We start from the raw sequence: 21,260 nt of genomic DNA on the forward strand, positions 1-21,260 counted from the left end.
AACCTGAAGTGGGAAAAAATGCTACAATGAAAGGTAAGAAAATGAAGATAACCAGTCTCATTTTTTTTTTTTTTTCCAGGAATTTTGTTACCAAGGGAAGCAAATAAATGGAGTGGTAGCTGACTGGAGTCAAGGAAGATTAGAATTATTTTTTCAGATGTCAGTCATTACAGCATGTTTAGGTAAGATCCACCAGGGAAGAAAAAAACTGATCACGAAAAAGAGAGGAGCTATGGTCAAGGGCTCAAGTAAGCAAGAAAGATGGTTTCAAAGCACATGACCTATCATATAACAGCTACTCGGACTCAGAAATGCTCAGTAAATGTTGGCTAGTGTTATTTCTGATTGCTTAAATTTTAGAATAGTGAATAGGCATCAGGCTTACAAAACATAAATTCGTTATTTAAACACACACGCAAAAGCCTGGCCCCTAGCAGTAGACTGCATTAGTTCAAATTCTAGTTCTACCACTTGGCCATTATACTTTTCTTCCTCCGGCTGTTTTCCTCAGTAGAAAGAGAGGATAATAATACCTACCTCCTCAGGCTGTTTGTGGGCTTAACTGAGATAATCCGTGTAAAATTTAGCACTGTACTAGCACATGGTGAAAGCCCAAATGTTAGTGCCATTATAATGATAACTGCCATCCTGTTCTGTAACAGTAAGTGTGATACTGTACTATGATGAGTTTAGGCACTGTCACACTGATTCAGATTCCTGGAACCATGGAAGATATGAGAGGGCACAGCCCTCAGGGCGCGTGCCAGCCAACCTGCGAGTAGGATGCCGGAGGCCTGCACACCTCAGAATTCCCCACCGCCTCGCCTTCTAGTGACACTGTCTCTCCAGAAGGTACAGTCGTCAGAACAAAACAGAAACAAACGGCATGGCAACTAAACGTAGACACGGGGAAGACACGTACAAAACCAAGCTTGTGTAAAGCTGACCAGTTAGGGAACTACGTCGGCACCGGCACCAAGGCCCCAGTACACCACGTGCTTCTGCGCAGGCGCGGCAGAGAGGGCGGGGCGCTGGATCGGACGTTCCTCGCTGTTTTTCCTCTGCGCGCGGCTTGGGCGGAACATCTCGCGAGATGTGTAAGTTGTCGCGAGAACAGCATTCAAAAAGCCCTGGCGCTTACCCGAGAGCTAGGTGAGTGAATGGGCGGGCGTCTCTGGTCGTGGGTCCTGTTACCGTCGCGAACCTGGGTGCCCTGAGCCCTCGTCACGAGCCGCCGGCTGCAGTAGCAGGGAAAAGGGGTGAGGAGAGAGGTAGGGGCAACGGGCCTGGAGGGAGGTGTGTGTGGAGAGGAGCGGTGGGAGCGGCGAAGGGATTCTCTCTGGGGAGTGGGGAAAGCAGGGCCTCAGGAAACCTGGGGTCTGGGTCATGGCGGAGGCCCTTAGCCGGAACAGCTTCTTCAGCGGAACCCGGAGTTCTTTTCAGCCAGGTTCCGAGCCGGTCTCAATCTTCCGTTGGGCTCTGTGCCCCCCCCCCCCGCCCTCCACCCTCGGGTATGGTGCATCAGTAAGGAAGGCCGGGTCGCCTGCGCGGTCCAGGATGGTAGCCACTAGCCACATGTGGCAGTCCGAATTGAGAAATGCTGTAAATATAAAATGCACGTTGAATTTCGAAGACTACACAAAAAGAGTAACAGCCCGTTAAGAATTATAAAGGTTACATGTTGAAATGCTAGTGTTTTGGATGGATGGGTTGAATAAAATATTACTAAAATGAATTTCACCTGTATTTACTTTTCTTAACGTGGCTCCTAGAAAATTAAAAATGACATATCACAGCTCGCATTCTTTTTCCGTTGGACAGCGCTGCCCCAGACAACTGCGTGTCAGATTCTAATTGCTTATCATCCCTTAGCTGGTTTAATCTCAAAACCCCTGTTAGGTAGATGTTACTGTCTTTATCTTATGGATGAGAACACAAGACCTTAAATAAGTTGTCCAAGCTCATGCTGCCAGTGTGTTGTGGAGTAAGAACTAAAGCAGCCTGAATCCCTGAGCTCCCTGTCCTAAATGCTTTGTGCATGTTATGTTTCTGAGAGGCTGAACAGAAAAGTGGTTAGGAGTACCAGACTTTGGAGCTAGACCCTGGTTCCCATCTCAGCCACTTATTAGCTTGGTAACCCTGGGCAAGTTACCTAACCTTTCTGTGCCTCAGTTTGCATATGTGTAAATGGCGGAAATACCTTATATTTCATGGGGTTGTTGAGTTAGATAATATATGCAAAGTACCAAATACAATGTCTGGCATGTGTTAGGTATAGTTATTCAACCCAGCTACCTCTTTGCAGATTGACAGGTTAACTCTTACTCATCCGTTAGACCTTTGCAAAAAAAGTCACTTCGTCAGGGAAATCTCTTGTCCATACTCCCTCACCCCCACCTCAGTTCCCAACTTAGAACAGCACCCCCATGTTACAGGTTCCCTCTTGCACTTATCACACTTATAAAACTTTACAGTTATTTGATTTAATGCCTTTCCACTAATGGACTGTTAGATTCAAGAAGGCAGGGACATTGTCTAGTTTTGGGGTCCACATTGTGTCCTCAGTAATAGCCCAGTACCTGAGACATAATAGGAATTCTAGCAAATCTTTTGAAAGAATGAGAGCTAGTTTTTTTGACTTCCTTGGACATCACTGGATGGGATGTCTTGAAGCTAGCTCCCTTTTCTTCCTTGGTAAATGTTTATGACATTAATGTTTAACTTAGGCCCATCAAGAGAATTAAATGAGCTAATTCACCTGAAGCACTCTGCCTGACAAATGGTAAATCCTCAATAAATACATAATAAACCAGTGCAATAACTAGGGACTAGCCCCATCACCTACAGGCTTTGGAAAGGTCTTGTACTTTATTTTTAAAGATTCTATTTATTTGAGAGAGTGAGAGTGAGCAATGGGGAGGGGCAGAAGGAGAGGGAGAGAGAGTGTGAAGCAGATTCCTCACTGAGTGAGGAACCCCATACGGGGCTCAGTCTCACAACCCTGAGATTACAACCTGAGCCAAAAACCAAGAGTCAGACCCTTAACTGACTGCTCCACCCGGGCACCCCAGAAAGTTCCTGTATTTCAGAGCAGTAACTGCCAGCCTTGGATACCTTTTTTTTCCTCTCTCTCTCTTCTGAAACCATTTATCTCCTTCATCTTCATTTTAATGACCTTGCTTCCTAATTCACTGATAAATTGGAGCAGTTAGAAGGGCACTTACTCAGATTCCCACCAGTAATCTACCTACTTATCAGTGTCTGTACCCATATATTTTGCTTTCCCTTACTTTAGTTGAAATATTCATGCTCCTGTCTAAAATCAGTCCCTGTACATTAGACCTCATTCTTTTTCATCACTTTAGCAGTTCTCCATGCCTTCTATATCATCAGTTTTTCTTCTCTCCTGAATCTATCCCATGACATACAAGCATGCTATTTTTCCTTAAAACATTGTATCTTAAAAAAGATAAGCTTAATCCTGCTTTCCCTTCAGCTAATGCCTCGTTTATCTATTCTGCTTTGAGCAAAACTGTTTTCCTGTTTTCCCACCATTCTCTCCAGCCCATTTCAGTTGGCTTCCAGGATAATATGTGCTCTTGGTTTTCTTCCTACCTCACTGGTCATGCCTGAGTATATTTTGCTGTCTTCTTTCCCACATCTTAAAGGCTCAGTCCTTGGTCCTCTTTTCTTTAATTATGCTCGTACTCTGGTGACACCAAGACTCAAGGATTTATGTTAATAACTCCTAGGTTTATATTTCCAGCCCAGATCCTTTTCATATTGCCAACTGTATACTTGATACATTTCATGTCCAAAACATAAGCCCCTGATTTTCTTTCAAAACAATTTTTACTCATAATTTTTGATGATTCAGCTGATGGCAAATTTGCTCTACTAGTTGCTCAGGCCAGAAGCCTTAAAGGCTTTTTTGACTTCTCTCTTTTTCATACACCCCACATTTAATTTTTCAGAAAATCATGTTGGCTTTACCTTCAAACTATATGTGCAGAATCTGATCATTTCTCCCCACCTCCTATATAATCACCCTTGTGTAAGCAGTCATCTCACCTGGTCTTTCTGCTTCCCACTTGCTCCCCTCCAAAGTATTCAACATAACAGCCAAAATGATCCTTTTAAAGTATCGGCTCTCTACTCCAGACTTCACAATGACCCCCAATCTCACTAAGAGTAGAAGCCAAAGTCCTTGTGATGGCCTGCTTTGCTTGTTCTCCCCTATTAAGGCCTGTGACTTAAACTCTATCTTGTTTATTCCTTGGGTGTTCTTCCACTTTAGTGCTACCCCTCTTCCTCTACTCCTTTTTCTTTCCTGAAATAGATACATAGCTAATTCTTTTATCCTCTGCAAGGTTTTTTTTTTCTTTCAGAAATCACCTTGAGGGCTTCCCCCACAATGCTTATTTTAGATTTCATCCTAGTTGCAATACCCCCACTTCTTCCAGGATCCCTTATCCTGTTGTTTTCTTTCTTTCTTCTTTTTTTTTTCACTTTCTAATGCATTTAATTATGATACTATTATTGCTTGTCTTCTCCCACTGGAAGCTAAGTTTCATGAAAGAAGAGCGCTTTTTTTTTTTCTTTTTTGGCTCATTTGGCTTCTGATGGATCTGAAATGCCCGGATGGAGTTCAGCACATAAGGCTTTAAGAAATAATTGTTGAATGATGACTACATTGTCTGGAAAGTGGGGAAACAACCTTATTAACAGCCTGTTGCTCTTTGAATGCAAAGCTGAGTTTGAATCTGGCCTAAGAGATGGACCAATTTGAAAAGGCTGATGAGTAAGGTTGAATTACGTGGAATGTTTCTATATAAAAGTCCTTGATTGTTTAAGTCCTTGATTGAAAATCTAGAATGAAAGAAATGTTTTTAATTACTCTGAACATGATTCTGTTTTTCATGTCTTCTTATGAATAATGGAAAATACTAGTGAACCTGTTGTCAATACAGCAAATTTAATGTGTTCAGGAAGTTAACACTGTTGTGAAAAATTGTGGACATGATAGTCCTTGCCTTAGAAACCTTATTCAAAGCTGCATGTTTGTATTTTAAGTAGCAGTCATGTTACTATAAGTTCTTGATTTCTTTCATTGTGCTCTTAATTTGGTTACCTGTATAGTGATATAAATATGAGACCCACCCTTCCTCAGCATTTAAGGAAGCTTAGCACACAAGTGAACAATTTCCTGATAACTGCATTTCTTAGAAACAAAGTTAAATGTGTTCAATTTTTTTTTTCTCTGTTTGATTTGGTCTCAAATCAGGTAAAAGAATTATCAGACCTTGCTTTTAGAACAAGAATGCAAATTTGACCACTTAAAAGCCAGTAATAAAATCTTCGATGCTATGTTTTTAACATGGCAGTAGTATTGGGGGGAAAGATATATATGTCTTTTATTATCGTTACCATTGTACGGGATATTTTGTTTAAGCTTAAGTACTTTCATTTCCTCTATTTACAGTAGATTAAAAACGAAAAAAAAAAACATGGAGGCAGATATAATTGCAGATCTTCGATGCAAGCTCAAAGAAGTCGAAGAAGAGCGACTAAAAGCTGCACAGTATGGCTTACAACTAGTGGAGAGCCAAAATGAGTTGCAGAATCAGTTGGATAAATGTCGTAATGAAATGATGACCATGACTGAGGTAGGACCCTGGACTCCTGTGTTTACAAGGTTGTGCTTAGCTATTGAACATTTTTATTGTCTAGCAATTATTATTATTATTAGTTTTATTCCTTTTTGAAGATTATAGTTCTAGTTCTTATTCACCCCTATCTCTAATAAAGGGGACTGAAGTGAATGAATTCCTAATATTCTTTCTGACCCTGTGTGTTCTGAATTTGAAAAATCAAGTTACTGTTTTCTTTAGGACATATTGGATTTTAGATTTTGTTTTATCTGTACCATTCCTTGGTGACCTCACTTGTTTCATAGTTTTAGATAACATCTAAATGCCTTATGACACTACACCAAGTCCTTAGTTTACCCCTAAAGTCTAGACTTGTGTATTCAATTGCCTACTAATGGACATCTCAAAAGTAACATGAACAGAATAGTTGATTCCCTGCCTGCTAACAACATTCTCTTGCAATTTAGCTTACTTAGTAAATATATAATAACTTGAGCCAAATTTCAGGGAATTTTACTCCGTATCTTTGTGGCCCTTATTTCTCTTGTTTAATCCATCAACAAGTTCTAAGAACCTGACCTACAAAACACCCATCTATGTTACTGCCACTCTAATTCAGACCACCATCATCTGTCCCCTAAATTACTACTGTAGCCTTCTAACCAGGTTGCCTGCTTCCCTCATTGCCTTTCATACGGTTCATTCTTTCACAACAGCAGCCACATGGCCATTGAAAAATAAACGAAAGATCATGTCACAGTCCTGCTTTTTTAAAAACACAACTATGACTTCCAATTATATTAACAACAAAATCCAAACTCCTTACTTGGGTTTGCAGATTCCTGTGTGATCTTATCCATGCCAACCTTTTGACCTCATTTTAAACTACTTTCCCTTGTGCTTAGCTATACTAGTCCTGCCTTATGGGCTTTACACGAGCTGCCTTCATCTGCATTGCACATCCCCTCACTGTCATGGATTGAGTCCTCAACCTTTAGGTGTCTGTTAAACGTCACCTCAGCTGAGAGGTCTTCCCTGAGTGTTTTGTAAAGTTGCTATCATTCACTGATTCACTCTATTAACTCCAGATTGTAAGCTCCATGAGAAAGGGAATTTTGTCTCTCTTGTTCATTGCTATGTGTGTAATGTCTGGCACACATTAATTGAAAGAATGAATTAATCTGTTTTATGTAGCAAATGCTCAATAATATGTTTAAACTTTGATCTCAAAATTTAAGTATAGGAAAAAAAATAACTTGCTTATTTTTCTCTGATTTAATCTAGTTTTATTTTATCTTATTTGAAAAACTTACTGAATGAGTTTGAACTAATGCTTTTTTAATCTTTAAACTTCCCTGTGAGAGGGGCGCCTGGGTGACGTGTTGACATGCCATGGAACACCTCTTACTTCCTTGACAGGGTATAGAAGCAATTACCACATCAGTAGAATGGACTAAACCTCTCCGGGCTTTTCTTAAGACTGATTGGCTACAGAGTTATTCCAGGTCTACATGTGGTTGTTACTTAGAAAGCAGCAAATATGTGAAACAGGAATGAAACAGTTGAAGGTGAGAACTGTTTATATGTGGTGGCTTTAAGTTATTTTTATGTAATTGAATTATAATTGAATCTGTTTTCAGGACTATGAACAAGAAAAATATACTCTTCAGAGAGAAGTTGAGCTTAAGAGTCGAATGTTAGAAAGTTTGAGCTCTGAATGTGAAGCTATTAAACAACAACAAAAAACACACCTGGAGCAATTAAAAGAACAACTGAGCAGAAGCCATGGACAAGAAGTAAATGAACTAAAAAATAAGGTTTGGATATCTATGTATGTCAAAACAAAAATGTTTCATGTTTATGGAGTTAGCAGTATGTAAATTTTAGGTGATGAAGATTTTCTTAATGCCATCTATGCAAAATAGCTGAGATCAAGGCTCCATCATCATAATATTGGGAGTGGGAACACTGAGAAACAAGAGTTTACCTAAGGGACTTGTATTAATAACATTCTACTAATTAAATACAGTTATTTAATTTCAATAAGTGGATATTTGTTATGGCATTTTAATTTAGTGAAAAGCATGACTTTCTTGCTTCTAGTGCATAGTATGACAGTCTCCTTTCAGAAAGACTAGCGTCCTAGCTTTCACTGAAAGGAGTAGTACACTTTGAAATCCTACAAAAGAAACCAATAGTTTATTGTAAATTAATGTACATTAGAATTGATACTTTTCTAGTTTGGTTATTGAAGATAAGCTAATGACATATGATCTGCCTCTTACAATCAGTAAGGAAGGTACCATTACTGTCTGTGGATAACAGATGAGAAAAACCAATGTTTAAACATATTGAGTAAATTGGACAAAAATTATAGAAATCAGTCAAGATTTGAACTGGAGCTGTTTGATTCCAAAGCCCACGTCACTGTACTTAAACTAACGACATGTACACTGGCTTCATTTCACGCATTAAAAACACATTGTCCATTCTTTTTCGGTTACCCCCAACTATCTAGTTCCTTCAGGTTACTTCAAAGGAATCCAGAACCTTTATCATGGCTCTTCTTTGTATAGAGTCCATACTTTCCAGACCCTTTTCTACAAAACCTTACCTGACTTTCGGCCTGTTTTCTAATTTTCCATGTTTTGTGTAGCGTCTTTTAAGATTTGTCCATATCTGTACCACGTATACTGTTAATTTCTTTAAATTAACTCTCTTTTTAAATGTTTTCTCATTTTAAGTAATGATATCAATGAAATTATATATTTGAGCTGGTTAAATTTTTTCCTAAATTTTAGTCAGATGAACATGGCTATCAAAATCCGTTTTCGTGTAATGCTTAGAATCTTCTTGCATTCATACTGGCAAACAGTAATCCACCTTGTCTGAAACTAATCTGAGTTGAGACACCAATGACTGATAATGATGCCTGCCGACCCCCCGCCCCTGCCATGTTATTTTCATTTTAGCAGTGGCTTTCATTACCTAAACAAAAAAGAGTAATGTAGGAAATATTCACAATCTGAGGCAAGGCCACTTATATAAGAGATGGCTTTTTGGTGAGCAAAGACTAAATTAGTCAAAAAATATTTTCAGTCTTAATGGGTGTTCTCAAATCACCTCTGCCAAAATTTTAGAGTTATATTTGATATCTTTTACTTTTTCTTTCTTTCTTTCTTTCTTTCTTTCTTTCTTTCTTTCTTTCTTTCTTTCTCTTTTTCGAGAGAGAGTGAGCAAGCGAAAGAGCAAACATGATCGGGGGTTAGGGGCAGAGGGAAGGGGAGAAGTAGACTCTCCCACTGAGCAGGGAGCCCGATGTGGGGCTCGATCCCATGACCCCGGGATCGTGACCTGAGTCGAAGGCAGATGCTTAACTGACTGAGCCACCCAGGCACCCCTCACTTATTTCTCAGTTATTCCATCAACTGGTTGTAAGAACTTGATCTACAAAGCATCCATCTCTGCTGCTACCATTCTAGTCCAGATCACCGTCCTCTCTCCCCTAGACTACTGTTGTAGCCTTCTCTCCAGGTAGCCTGCTTCCATCTTTGCTATCCATACCATTCACTCTTCACATAGAAGCCAAAGTGGCCAAGAGTCCAGACATACTTTCATTACTTGTATGGACTATTTGTATGTTTGTGGGACAACGCATATCACTGTTGTAAGATGCTTAGCCTTGGCCAAATAGGAAACCTTAATAGTCTCATCATGCAGTAAATTTAGGTCAGTCAGTGATGTTTTTCAGAAAGATAGCCACATTTCAACATAGATCGTTCAGCTGAAATTTTTTTTCACATAATGAAAATAGAAAAAGGAAAACAAGTCAAGAGGCTCTTATTTTTTAAATAGAAAACAGATATCAGGATATAGAATGTTGATACCTCATTGAAGATAATTCAAAATAGGTGATAATTATAACCCTGGACATCAAGCAAAAGTTTTTTTCTTGATAACAGAAATTGTTTAGTGAATGCTAGGCATCATGCGGAATGTTTTACCACCCTGATCTCAGGTGAGAGCCACACAGTAACCCAGTAATGGTAGATACAGTCATTCACAGTTTTTACCTAGGAGGAATGAAACAGCTAAATCTAGGCTTGACCCTACAACTTCATCCTTCTGCTATTAGTTTGTTTCCTTTAAACTGTGTATTTTAGTTTTCCAAGATAGAGAACTATATGAAAGTGTAGTTTTGTTCAGCTTGACTGTCTTATAAAATAGTTATTCTCTGGTTACCAGAATAATTTATACTGTATTTTCTGCTGACCTTCAATTACCTTTTGATTTTTTAAGATTGCGATTTTTTCTTTTTTACTTTAGTTAGAAAAACTGAAAGCCGAATTAGATGAAGCTAGGCTTAGTGAAAAGCAGTTGAAGCACAAAGTAGATCATCAGAAGGAACTCCTCTCATGTAAATCAGAGGAAATGAGAATAATGTCTGAGCGTGTACACGAAAGCATGTCTTCAGAGATGCTGGCTCTTCAAATTGAGCTGACTGAAATGGAAAGTATAAAGGTAATTTTTATGGCATTTATGTTCTTAGGTTATTTTTTTCTTTTTTCCTTGCATATTTTTTTACATGTTTTTGTTATAATCCTTAGGTAATTTTAAAGCTGAAATATTTTTTGTCTTAACTTCGATGTTACTAATTAAAAAATGTAGAGTTTTTTGGTGGATTATTCATTCTTAGTAAAGCTTTAGATTACCTTTAGATTAATGAAACCTCTGGGAGAACTTAAGAGTCATTAACTCTGATCCTAGTTTGTGTCATAAAAGCCCTATATAAAACACTGGTTTCATGGAAATTGATATGCATATGAATGTAGATTTTTTTTTCACTGCAGGCTGAGGTTAATTAAAAATTAAAGGCTTAAATTTATAGGAAAGAAAGATAGCCTTTCATTTGGTTCCCTGCTGAAAAATTTAGTAATTTTTATTCTTTTATTATGCACCTTACAACTGCTGACTATGTCTTTAGTTTTAGTTTTGGCTGTAAACCATTTCTGATAGATAAACTGAGCAGCTGCTAAATGAAAGATTATTCAAGAGAATTTCCTCTTTTTCAATTGCTATTGAATAGATCACCCTCAAAGAAGAAGTGAATGAACTACAGTACAGACAAGAACAACTAGAACTTCTTAGTACTAATTTAATGCGCCAGGTAGACCGACTTAAAGAAGAAAAAGAGGAGCGAGAGAAAGAAGCAGTTTCTTACTATAATGCCTTAGAGGTACTACGATTAGAGTAACATTTTTTCCAATTTATAGTGAGTTGATTCCTTGCTAATCTAACCTCTATTAGCTAAATTGTTTTCTTTCAAATTTAGAAAGCTCGTGTAGCAAATCAAGATCTTCAGGTGCAATTAGACCAGGCACTCCAGCAAGCCTTGGACCCCAATAGTAAAGGCAACTCTTTGTTTGCAGAGGTATGTGACAAATACTCTCATTGATTAAATTGGCATTTCACTTAATACGAGTAATTAAACATGCTAATATTTTCTAGGTGGAAGATCGAAGGGCAGCAATGGAACGTCAGTTTATCAGTATTAAAGTCAAATATCAGTCACTAAAGAAGCAAAATGCATTTAACAGAGAACAGATGCAAAGAATGAAGGTATAACGTTATCACCATCGAAGGTTTATTAAACTGATTTTGTATCCACATTATGTGTACAGATACATCAAAGAAAGCATCTTTTCCTTCAAAGAGTGTACTTAGTTATTTCTAGAACTGCATTATTTTAGAAAAAATATCTTTAGATTGACTCAAAGATCTATTATATTTTATTTCAAAAAATTAATCCTTTAGTAGATATTTAGTAGTAGTATAGTTAGCATCCGTTGATTGATTTTTTTAATGGGTACTCAATAGCTTTGTGATTGATTTTTTTTTTTTTTTTTAAATGGTTACTCAATAGCTTTCCCAGAAATATATAATCTTTATGTAATGGAGAAAAAAATTTCAAAAGTTTTTATTTCCAGCTGTTGGCCTGCATTTCTTAGCACAGGCCTAAGGTTTCTACTTCAATGAAAACTAGCTCTCTCACCATTCTTCAGTTCTCCTGCAAAGGCTTATTATAGAGTGAGATTTGAATATCCTTTTCTTGCAGTTCCTCAAGTCAAGCATATAGGCCCATTTAATTAAAAAAAATTTTTTTTATTTAAATTCAATTTAATTGACATACACTGTATTATTAGTTTCAGAGGTAGAATTCAGTGATTCATCAGTTGCATATAACACCCAGTGCTCATTACTTCAAGTGCCCTTCTTAATGCCCATCCCCCAGTTGGATGGTGAGATTTAAAAAGAAATAAGAAAAGGTAATAATTAAACTGGTGTTAGATCAATTTGGGATTGAATCCTACTTCTGTCACTTGCTAGCTATGTGACCTTGGACAAGTATTTTTACTTTTCAGAGCATCATCAGTCACCTCGTCTATAAAGTAGATATGATAGAACCTGCTTCTTAAATTGACCTGGAATTAAATGAAAGCATAGTAAAATGCTTATACAGTGCATATAAGGAAGTGCTGACTTAACAAACAGCTGTGGTTTTTAAAGGATTTCAGTGGTACTGCCTCGTTTACCAAGACTCACCTATCCAGGAATGATTTTTTTGTAAATTTTCTCACATTTTCTTTTTGTTTTCTTTCAGTATTTGTTGGGCTACTATTATTAATCTTCAAATGTTCCCATGATATTCCAAGTTATCTTTATAAACAGGTAGCATCTGAATCTTCTTAGACTCCAGCCTGAAGCAGGAACAAAAAAATGGGTCCTTAAAAATGTTAAAAGTCAGGGCACCTGGGTGGCTCAGATGGTTAAACGTCTGCCTTCGGCTCAGGTCATGATCCCAGGGTCCTGGGATCGAGTCCCGCATCGGGCTCCCTGCTCAACGGTTAGCCTGCTTCTCCCTCTGCCTCTCTCTCTCTGTCTCTCTGTCTCTTAATGAATAAATAAATAAAATCTTTAAAAAAAAATGTTAAAAGTCATCTTCCTATCTTCATAACCATAACTGCAACCATATATCATTGCTTATTTTACTCAAAACTATATTTAAACTATTGGCACTTTTTAGAACTCCAGAAATTTCTGGAGGCAGAAAGGAATGATAGTTTTAGATTCCAGTTAATTTCCCTTCAGTTGGTATACAACTCCAGGTTTAGGTGGAGTCATAATTAGGTAAGTTGATTGCTGCTATTAAAAAATAAATATATTTATATTTATATTGAAGATTCCCTCGGTATCCTTAGATGTCTTTTACCTTTGTTTTCTATCCTTGTCATTTGTAAATCTCACCGTTATAAATGTGAGTAGCTTAATAATTTCCTCCACTTAATACTATTGAAGTTAATCAAAATTTTTGAGAAACCCCATCAGACCCTTAATGACAATGCATCTGATGAGTAAAGTACAACATTATAGCATTTGGACAAGTTTATTTACCAATTAAGTGATGCTTCTGGATCATAGCCATTCAGTTCAATTTTACATTTCACCAGAAGTACAAATAATTGTTATAGATGTCAGATATTACTCCTAAGTACTCAAATAAGTACTCAAGGGTTATATCTGTAACTAAACTTATTGATATAAATATTTTCAAATTATTAGATTATTAAAGTAGACATAGCTATTAGTTTCCAAACTGAATTCAAGGTGATGTAGTATAGAATATGCGTTGTACCAAAATATAGTTATCAGAATCTTCCTCTCCCCTACAGTTCTCTGTTGGGGGCGGGGGGGCACTAGGGTGGTAATTTTTTTTTTTTTTTTCCTAGTTACAAATCGCCACATTGCTACAAATGAAAGGGTCTCAAACTGAATATGAGCAGCAGGAACGGTTGCTTGCTATGCTGGAGCAGAAGAACGGTGAAATTAAACACCTCTTAGGTGAAATTAGAAATCTGGAGAAATTTAAGGTACATGTAACCCCTTTAATTATGCAGCCAGATTTGGTTTGAATATCTTAAATCAGTTGACCCTTGAACAACACAGGGGTTAGGGATGCCCAACCCTGTGCAGTCAAAAAGCTGCATAACTTTTGACTCCCCAAAAACTTTATATGAGTAGCTTACTCTTTACCGGAAGCCTTACTTACAAACAGCCAATTGACACATATTTTGTATGTTATACATATTATATACTGTATTCTTAAGTTAGAGAAAGTAAAATGTTATTAAGAAATTTGTAAGGAAGAGAAAAATACATTTATAGTACTCTATAGACTATGAAAAATTCACATATGAGTGGACCTGTGCCATTCAAACCTGTATTGTTCAAGGACAACTGGATTAACCTAATTTGTTATTGATCTTAAGTAATAACAGTTGTTGTTTTCTTTAGAGTTTATATGAAAGTACAGAATCTAAACTTCCTGCCAAATCTGGCGCTCTGGCAGATAACACCTATTACACGGATTTACTTCAGATACAGCTCGACAACTTAAAGTAAGTGCTGGGCACTTAGAAAGATGGACATTCTCCTGACTTGCTTATAATAAGTACTGTTAATGACTACAAATTTTTGTTTTCAAATTGCCTAAAGAAATTCCAGAAAAGAAAAACAACAAAAATATCTTTGTGTAGCAAATAAGATATAATCAATATATACTTAGTGCTGGTTATTGAAGAAAAAAATACTTTCAATGAATAAATATTTTTATTTCTCCATTTTTAGCATTTTAGATTGGTAAGTGAAAAGAACTTTGACATAGAAAATGTTCTTACAATCTAAATTTTTCAGGAACAAATATCATCTAATTTGAAACTTAAAAGGAAATTACTTACACATGCATTAATGTGGAAAGAATATTTTCCTCCTTTCCTTCGAAGAATGCATGACATTTTTTATTAGAAAGTGCTGCTAAAGCTTATTTTGTTTGTTTTTTTTAAGATTTTTATTTATTTATTTATTTGAAAGAGTAAGAGAGAGAGACAGAGCACGAGAGGGGGAAGGGTCAGAGGGAGAAGCAGGCTCCCTGCTGAGCAAGGAGCTGGATGTGGGGCTCGATCCCAGGATCATGACCAGGATCATGACCAGGGTCATGACCTGAGGCGAAGGCAGATGCTTAACACACTGAGCCACCCAGGCGCCCCTATTGTTTCTTTGTTACTTAAAACCCCAAGGAAATACATGTTTATCTAAGAATTCGAATATATAATAAATGATTTGCACTAATAATATGTTTTATATATATGTATATAAAATCCTTATGTATATTATGTGTAATTTTAATATTCCTTGGTTCTCCTTCTTTTATTTATATAGCAAAGAAAATGAAAGCACTAAAGGTGAATTGTCCATACAGCGAATGAAAGCATTATTTGAGAGCCAACGGGCTTTGGATATTGAGAGAAAACTTTTTGCAAATGAAAGATGCCTCCAGCTCTCCCAAAGTGAAAATATGAAACTGAGAGCTAAACTAGATGAGCTAAAACTGAAGTATGAACCTGAAGGTATGCACGTCTCATATGTTTTGTCTTTTTAAATTATGAGAAGCTCTGAGAAATCATATCAAGTTTTTTTTCTTACTACAGCTTTATGCAAATCCCATTACAAACTAATTTGTGGTTATGTATCTCTAATAAATTTGCAGCTACAAAATGTGTAGGAAAATTCAAAGAGAACTGAGTACTGGGTATGTTTGAATATAATACGTATTCTATTGGGTATCTGTATATTAGAACTAAGGTTTGAAAACCTTAGAGACTTTTCCATTTACAACTACAACATCTTATGCAGTATGTCAAAGAGTTTGATTTTGTTGAAGCAACTGATGTTTGGGAGCTGATTTAGTTAATATTGTTTATAGAACACCTAAAATAATGGAGACTTAAACAAGATAGGTAGTAAGTCTCCTCCCATTACAGAAGTCTGGAAGAGGCATTCCAGGACTCGTCGGAGTGTCACGATCTAGGCTTCATTTGCATTGTTCTTTGGCATAATCATTGAGCAAAACTGAGTCATGTGGCCTCACCTACCTACAAGAAAAGCTGAGAAATGCAGTGTTGATTCTCAGGAGCCATGTTCCCAACTACATCTTGGGATTTTCTTTTTTTAAGTGTAATAGACATCTAATATTCTATTAGTTTCGGGTGTATATCATAATGATTCAATACTTACACATGACAAAATGACCCCCCATGATAAGTCTAGTTACTATCTGTCACCATGCAAAATTATTACAATATCATTGAGTATACTCTTGGGGGCTCTATTATTGAGGAAGACTAGTAGGACAGATACTAGAGGACAACTAGCAAATATAATCACTGAAGTAGAAAATAGCCTTACCATAAGGGCTCTGCATGTTATATACTAAAAAGAGTGATTTTACTGTTTGTAAATTAAAAAATAAAAGGCCAAAAGTAAAAAACCCTAAGAATGCAATGGTTCTTAGAACCAAAAAAAGTGTTATTACACGTTTTAGGTTATACATTTTCAGCCAGTTTTTGCCCCCACACTGTTCACATGCCTAAGACTATCTTTATTATTGTCTCAGTGACTCGAGGGATTCTTCACTGTAGTGGGGAGGTTGTCAGCAATAGTAAGGTTTTTAATAGTTTAAAAAGGCTTCTCTTTCATCCTTTTTCTCTTCCCCGATTCTAATAGGCTTTCCTAATTAAGGATTATACATTATGAATTTCAGAAATCTGCTGAAATGAACACAGCAAAGAGATAGGGAAGTATAGTGAATCTAGTTGATGTGGGGAGCAGTACAAGAGAAAGGGAAAATAATGATTTAAAAAGAACAATGTAGAGTAGGAACACCAACCCCATGTCCAACCATGATTTTTCCAACTTTACTAACGTTTTTTATTTTGAAAATGAAAGACACATTGTTATGGGGTTAGGGAAAAGGTATTGGAACAATTAATTAATTTAGTGACTGTAAATAGACCTGCATAGGGGATGGAATGATGTTATGTTAGGCAGTGGGGGTAGAAGGCTATTGTCATAGTCTGCAATGAGACATACTGTGGTTTGAATTTGGGAAGTATCCATAGTAGAAGTACTCAGATTTTGAATATAGTTTGTGGGTGGGGCTAATAGGCACAAGTTGCCATAGAGAGTTTAACTTGTTCTTTGCATGTAATCATTATAACATTACAACAGTGGAGTGGATTTTTTTTAATCCCCATATTACAGATAAAGAAAATAAAACTCAGGAGATTAAGTACTTCCTCAAAGTCACCCAGATGCAGGGTGCTAGTATGGAATTAGTACCTGGATTCCTTGACTCTTAGCCACTGTAACCTTTCTTACCTCCCCACTGAAATCTTATAAAGCCCCATGTAACTTTTATCACAATATCAGAACATAAGTTCTCCTTGCAAGAACTAAATCTTTTGAGTTCCCAAGGAAAAATTTATAGCCAGATAACCTTTAAAAGACAGTTAATGAAGTCCTTGAAAAAAGAAAGGATAAAAGATTTCAGTAAGGAGATAAGTGGGTTTCAAAAGAATGAAGAATAAGAAAGGAAAGAACTATAATTGGTTCTATCTTTTTATGTTTACTGTGTCTTTGTTTTGACTTATTGACTGAATATATTTTTAATGGTTTTTATTCTCAGAGAAAATTGAAGTGCCTGTACCCAAAAAGAGGCGAGAGGTCCTGCCTGTGGATATAACCACCCCTAACAATGTATGTGCCAAAAGTGCTGTTGGGGAAGAAGTTTATAGATTACCACCTCAGAAAGACGAGGCCCAGTGCTGTCCAAGCAATTCTGAAGATAACTTGCAGTTAGAAAAGATAGTTTCTATAAATACACCAGGAATCAATCTCTCTCCTCACAAAAGTCTGCCCATGGACATTCAGCCAAAGAAGGAAAAGAAATGTGTGAAACTTACAGGATTTTCAACTGACTCTGAAGCGTTAAGTGAAAGAAGTGGAAACACCCCCAATTCTCCCAGGTCAGTGTCCTCTTTACTTCAGGGCAACCAGCAGACCTCTCCATCTCTTCTCTATCGCTGCATGAACTGTGCTATCTGTTTCTTTATCTATTTTCTTAGTATTGCATGTAGTATAATTCCGCAGTTTCATCTACCTACCTTCAACTTTTCTAAAACTTTAAGAAAAACTAAAATGATTGCAAAGGGAAAGAACTCCTGAATAAGAGAATTATTTTTAAAAGTCACACTGTGCTCTTTCATGAAACAAAAATATCACAGTCTAGTACATCTCTGAATGTTTTGTTGGTTTGAATAAATGTACAGTTGGTTATTTTTTCCCTAGTTCAAGAGTGGCCATGAAAGAAAAATTAACTTACCTCCTAAAAGGGCTTTCTAGTGGTCTAAGAAATTTCAGCTTTCTAGAAAACTGTTAGGCGAAATTTTTTTATGGCTTTTGAAAATGTTTATGCTAAGTCTTTAAGAATGAGCTTTGATTCTGACATTTTTAAATATCAAAGGTAATTCATTTTCATTTTATATCAAAATTCAAAGCCTCTAGTTTCTACGTATTTCAGTTTGTGACTAAAAGAGGAAGTGTCAGACGTATATGTGTATAGGAATTAAAATTTTAAGAGCCTTATCTTTAAAAAAAATAATAGAGATAAGAAGATAAGAGAAAGTGAGTGAAAGAGAAAGGTAGGTAACAGTGACTGAGGCTAGGGTGGAATAAGACACAAATTCAGGGTGTATACAGCAGGACCAAGGGTAGGGCAAAGAGAAATGAATGAGGAAAATGGAGAAGGTAATAAAAAGATGATAAAGGATGTCTGTATGCAATGGAATAATAGATGAATTTAAAACAAATATCTTTAGACATTTAAAAAATTAAGCATACTGATGTGAAAAGAGCTTGGATTGTCTGATTTTGAAAGGAGATCTTTAAAGTGCTGCTAGGGCTACATGAGTTGTAGATGGGAGGGTATAGAATAAGACATTTTACAAGTGGGCGCATTTGAGTTAATATAGTCAAGCATAGCCCACCTTTTTAAAGGGGCTGTTTTGTATGTTTTATCTGATTTTTTTTTTTTTAATTTAAAGTCTTCAGTGTTATGAAAGGTGGTGCTCTACAGTGAAAGCACCTTAACAATGTGAGCTGCTGTTACTATTAAGAGAAGTACAGTTGACCCTTGAACAACACAGGTTTGAACTGTGGAGGTCCACTTATATGCGGACATTTTTCCCTAAATACATTGTTGTAAATGTATTTTCCTTCTGATTTTCTCTTAAAACGTTTTCTTTTCTCTAGTTTTACTATAAGAATACAGTATATAATATATATATACAAAATATGTGTTAATTGTTTATGTTATGGGTAAGGCTTCCAATCAGCAGTAGGCTATTAGTTAAGTATGGGGGGAGTCAAAAGTTATACAAGGATTTTCATGCAAAGGTCGGTGCCCCTAACCCCTACATTGTTCAAGGGTCAACTGTAATTTATAACTCCATTCCTTGAATTTTTATATAATAACATTATAAGTCTCATAAAATAAAAGTTTAATATTCTCAAGGAAAAAGTAACTTCAAATGAATTTTGTCTGACACACACACACACACACACACACACACACACACAGAGTTCCAGGTAGTTCTGAAAGGAACTCAATAGGTTATGCTTGTATATATGTGATTCATGGTGTAAGTGTGCTTGGCTATTGTGTATTTATGGAGGTAAAGTTCCAGAATTGATCAGTGCAGACCTTGCTATCTGTGTTGTCTTAATTTCTTTTCCTGCCTTTTTTTGCTTGATAAAAGTTACTTAAGCGAATGTACTTAGCTACTTGTTTGACTCAAATTAAGTAGCATGTTGGAATTTTGTCTGGCAAATTAAACAAAAACAAATAAAATACCACAAAACATTTGTTTTTGTGTATGTGTGAGTCCATCTGCTAACTTAAGACGTTTCCAACCTTTTGCTCTCTGCATGATTAACGTAGACACACAGTCCTATGATAATATTGTAACAATAAATATGGGTTTACTGGGGACTACACTATTGCATGCTTTATAAATTTAATTGATGCTCTTACTATAAAATCTTTATAAACCTTTTAAAATACCTCTCCACTGTTTATTTTTTCTTAAATTATTATTCTAGTTGAAATTCAGTTTAAGTTTTATTTTTTGTTTTTTGAGACAAATTGGTTATGTATTCATGCAGCCCAGGATTCCATGTTATTTTTATCTTGTGTTTGCCTTTTGTTATATCATGTTAACATTAAAATTGTGCTCTAGCTTTTAAATTTTTTTGTTAGGTGTATTATCATAATAGACATCCCATTATATTTTAATTCTTTAATTTAGGCTTTGCCATGACTTTTATCAACCTTAAAAATACCATTTTAGGCATTTAAAAAATTACGTCTGTTGATATAAAAAAGTTTCTTTTAGAGAGGCAGTGACTTAGTTCTTAATGGTATTGGAGTCAACTATAATTTTTTCCTCATATACATAAAAAAATTGATCACGTTTCATTAGAGGCCTATTATATGAGAGGTTTGTTTCTTCTTTAATTTTTTTAACTGCATTTGAATTCAGAGTGGATGCTTTAATGCCTGTAGGTTAGCTGCTGAATCAAGGCTTCAAACAGAAGTTAAAGAAGGGAAAGAAACTGCAAGCAAATTGGAAAAGGAAACTTGTAAGAAATCACACCCTATTTTATACGTTTCTTCCAAATCAACTCCAGAGACCCAGTGCCCTCAGCAGTAAGGACTTTTCTTTAATGAGAGTAAGGTACCACTTGCCCAAAAAAGTTGATTTGGAGCTTAGTTAAGATTGTCTTCATCTGAAATATACAACATTGTAGATTATTTCTTTCTACCTGTTATGCCAAGACCTGGAATTTTCATGTTCCTTTGACCAAATGTTCAAAATTTGGTTGTGATTCTAACCAGGAGAGTTCCTTAAATGATGACTCTTCATGGAGCTTCTGTGAATTACGGTGAATAAACTAATAACTGAAGGAAAGTGTTATAAATCTATTTGTTGCATTTTATATGTATTTTTAAGTGTTATTAATACATACCTTCAAAGTCACGTATTTGAAAAGAGAACACAGAATTAGCTATTAACTATTATATTTTCCTATGTACTTTTTAATGAACTTAGTTTTTCACTATATTATAAAAACAGAAAACTTGGTTTAAAAATATATATTATATTGTAACTGGGTTTTGTCAGTGTTTTAAGTAGTTATGTCCATCTTTGTATCCATGTACATGATTTAAATTTTATGTCTCAAGCTTATGAAAAATATAATTTTGAAATTTAAAATAAAACAATAATATATCCCCTTTCTATTTTGTTTTTTACTCTGTATAGATAACACATTGTTATCAAAAGGGGATAAAAGAAGTAAAATGAACTTAACAGATTCTTAAGTCTCTGGCACATATAATTTTTATATTTATACATACATAATTAATATAATTATATATAATATATATTTTTAATTCTAAACTTTCCAAATAAAGACTTTTTTTTTCCCCTTTAAATGATTATAGCCTGGTCTACAACTTAATTTCGTGTATACTGTAGGTGGGTGTATTTATATATAAAGAGAGGAGTAGTGGTAGAGGGAGGGAAAGAGAGTTATGTTAAGAACTTGGCTGGACGCCTGGGTGGCTCAGATGGTTAAGCGTCTGCCTTCAGC

General features: G+C 36.0%; 1 protein-coding gene across 6 annotated transcripts; it reads left to right on the top strand.

Moving 5' to 3' along the window:
- The first annotated feature begins 1,028 nt into the window (after nucleotides 1–1,028).
- Nucleotides 1,029–20,575, top strand: SPDL1 (spindle apparatus coiled-coil protein 1). Of its 6 annotated transcripts, none has more exons than XM_031020285.2 (12): nucleotides 1,030–1,152; nucleotides 5,483–5,666; nucleotides 7,292–7,468; nucleotides 9,978–10,172; nucleotides 10,738–10,887; nucleotides 10,984–11,082; nucleotides 11,160–11,270; nucleotides 13,439–13,579; nucleotides 14,004–14,107; nucleotides 14,928–15,115; nucleotides 17,233–17,572; nucleotides 20,170–20,575. In XM_031020285.2, the coding sequence occupies exons 1-12, from the start codon at nucleotides 1,094–1,096 to the stop codon at nucleotides 20,315–20,317; spliced, it is 1,896 nt and encodes a 631-aa protein (XP_030876145.1). In that variant the 5' UTR covers nucleotides 1,030–1,093; the 3' UTR covers nucleotides 20,318–20,575. The 6 variants fall into 6 exon arrangements, with proteins under 6 accessions (XP_030876144.1, XP_030876145.1, XP_030876146.1 ...); XM_031020286.2 differs by having other exon boundaries at nucleotides 7,292–7,447; XM_031020284.2 differs by lacking the exon at nucleotides 20,170–20,575 and having other exon boundaries at nucleotides 1,029–1,152; nucleotides 17,233–17,966.
- Nucleotides 20,576–21,260: the final 685 nt, after the last annotated feature.

Source organism: Leptonychotes weddellii, chromosome 7, assembly GCF_054177405.1.
Source record: "Leptonychotes weddellii isolate Sample4059 chromosome 7, ASM5417740v2, whole genome shotgun sequence".
Lineage (NCBI taxonomy): Eukaryota > Metazoa > Chordata > Mammalia > Carnivora > Phocidae > Leptonychotes > Leptonychotes weddellii.

Coding starts and splice junctions, on each gene's coding strand:
- SPDL1 (XM_031020284.2), top strand. CDS start 1,094: ATGTGTAAGTTGTCGCGAGAACAGCATTCAAAAAGCCCTGGCGCTTAC. Junction 11,083..11,159: donor GCAACTCTTTGTTTGCAGAG/GTATGTGACAAA, acceptor AATATTTTCTAG/GTGGAAGATCGAAGGGCAGC. Junction 15,116..17,232: donor ACTGAAGTATGAACCTGAAG/GTATGCACGTCT, acceptor TTTTATTCTCAG/AGAAAATTGAAGTGCCTGTA.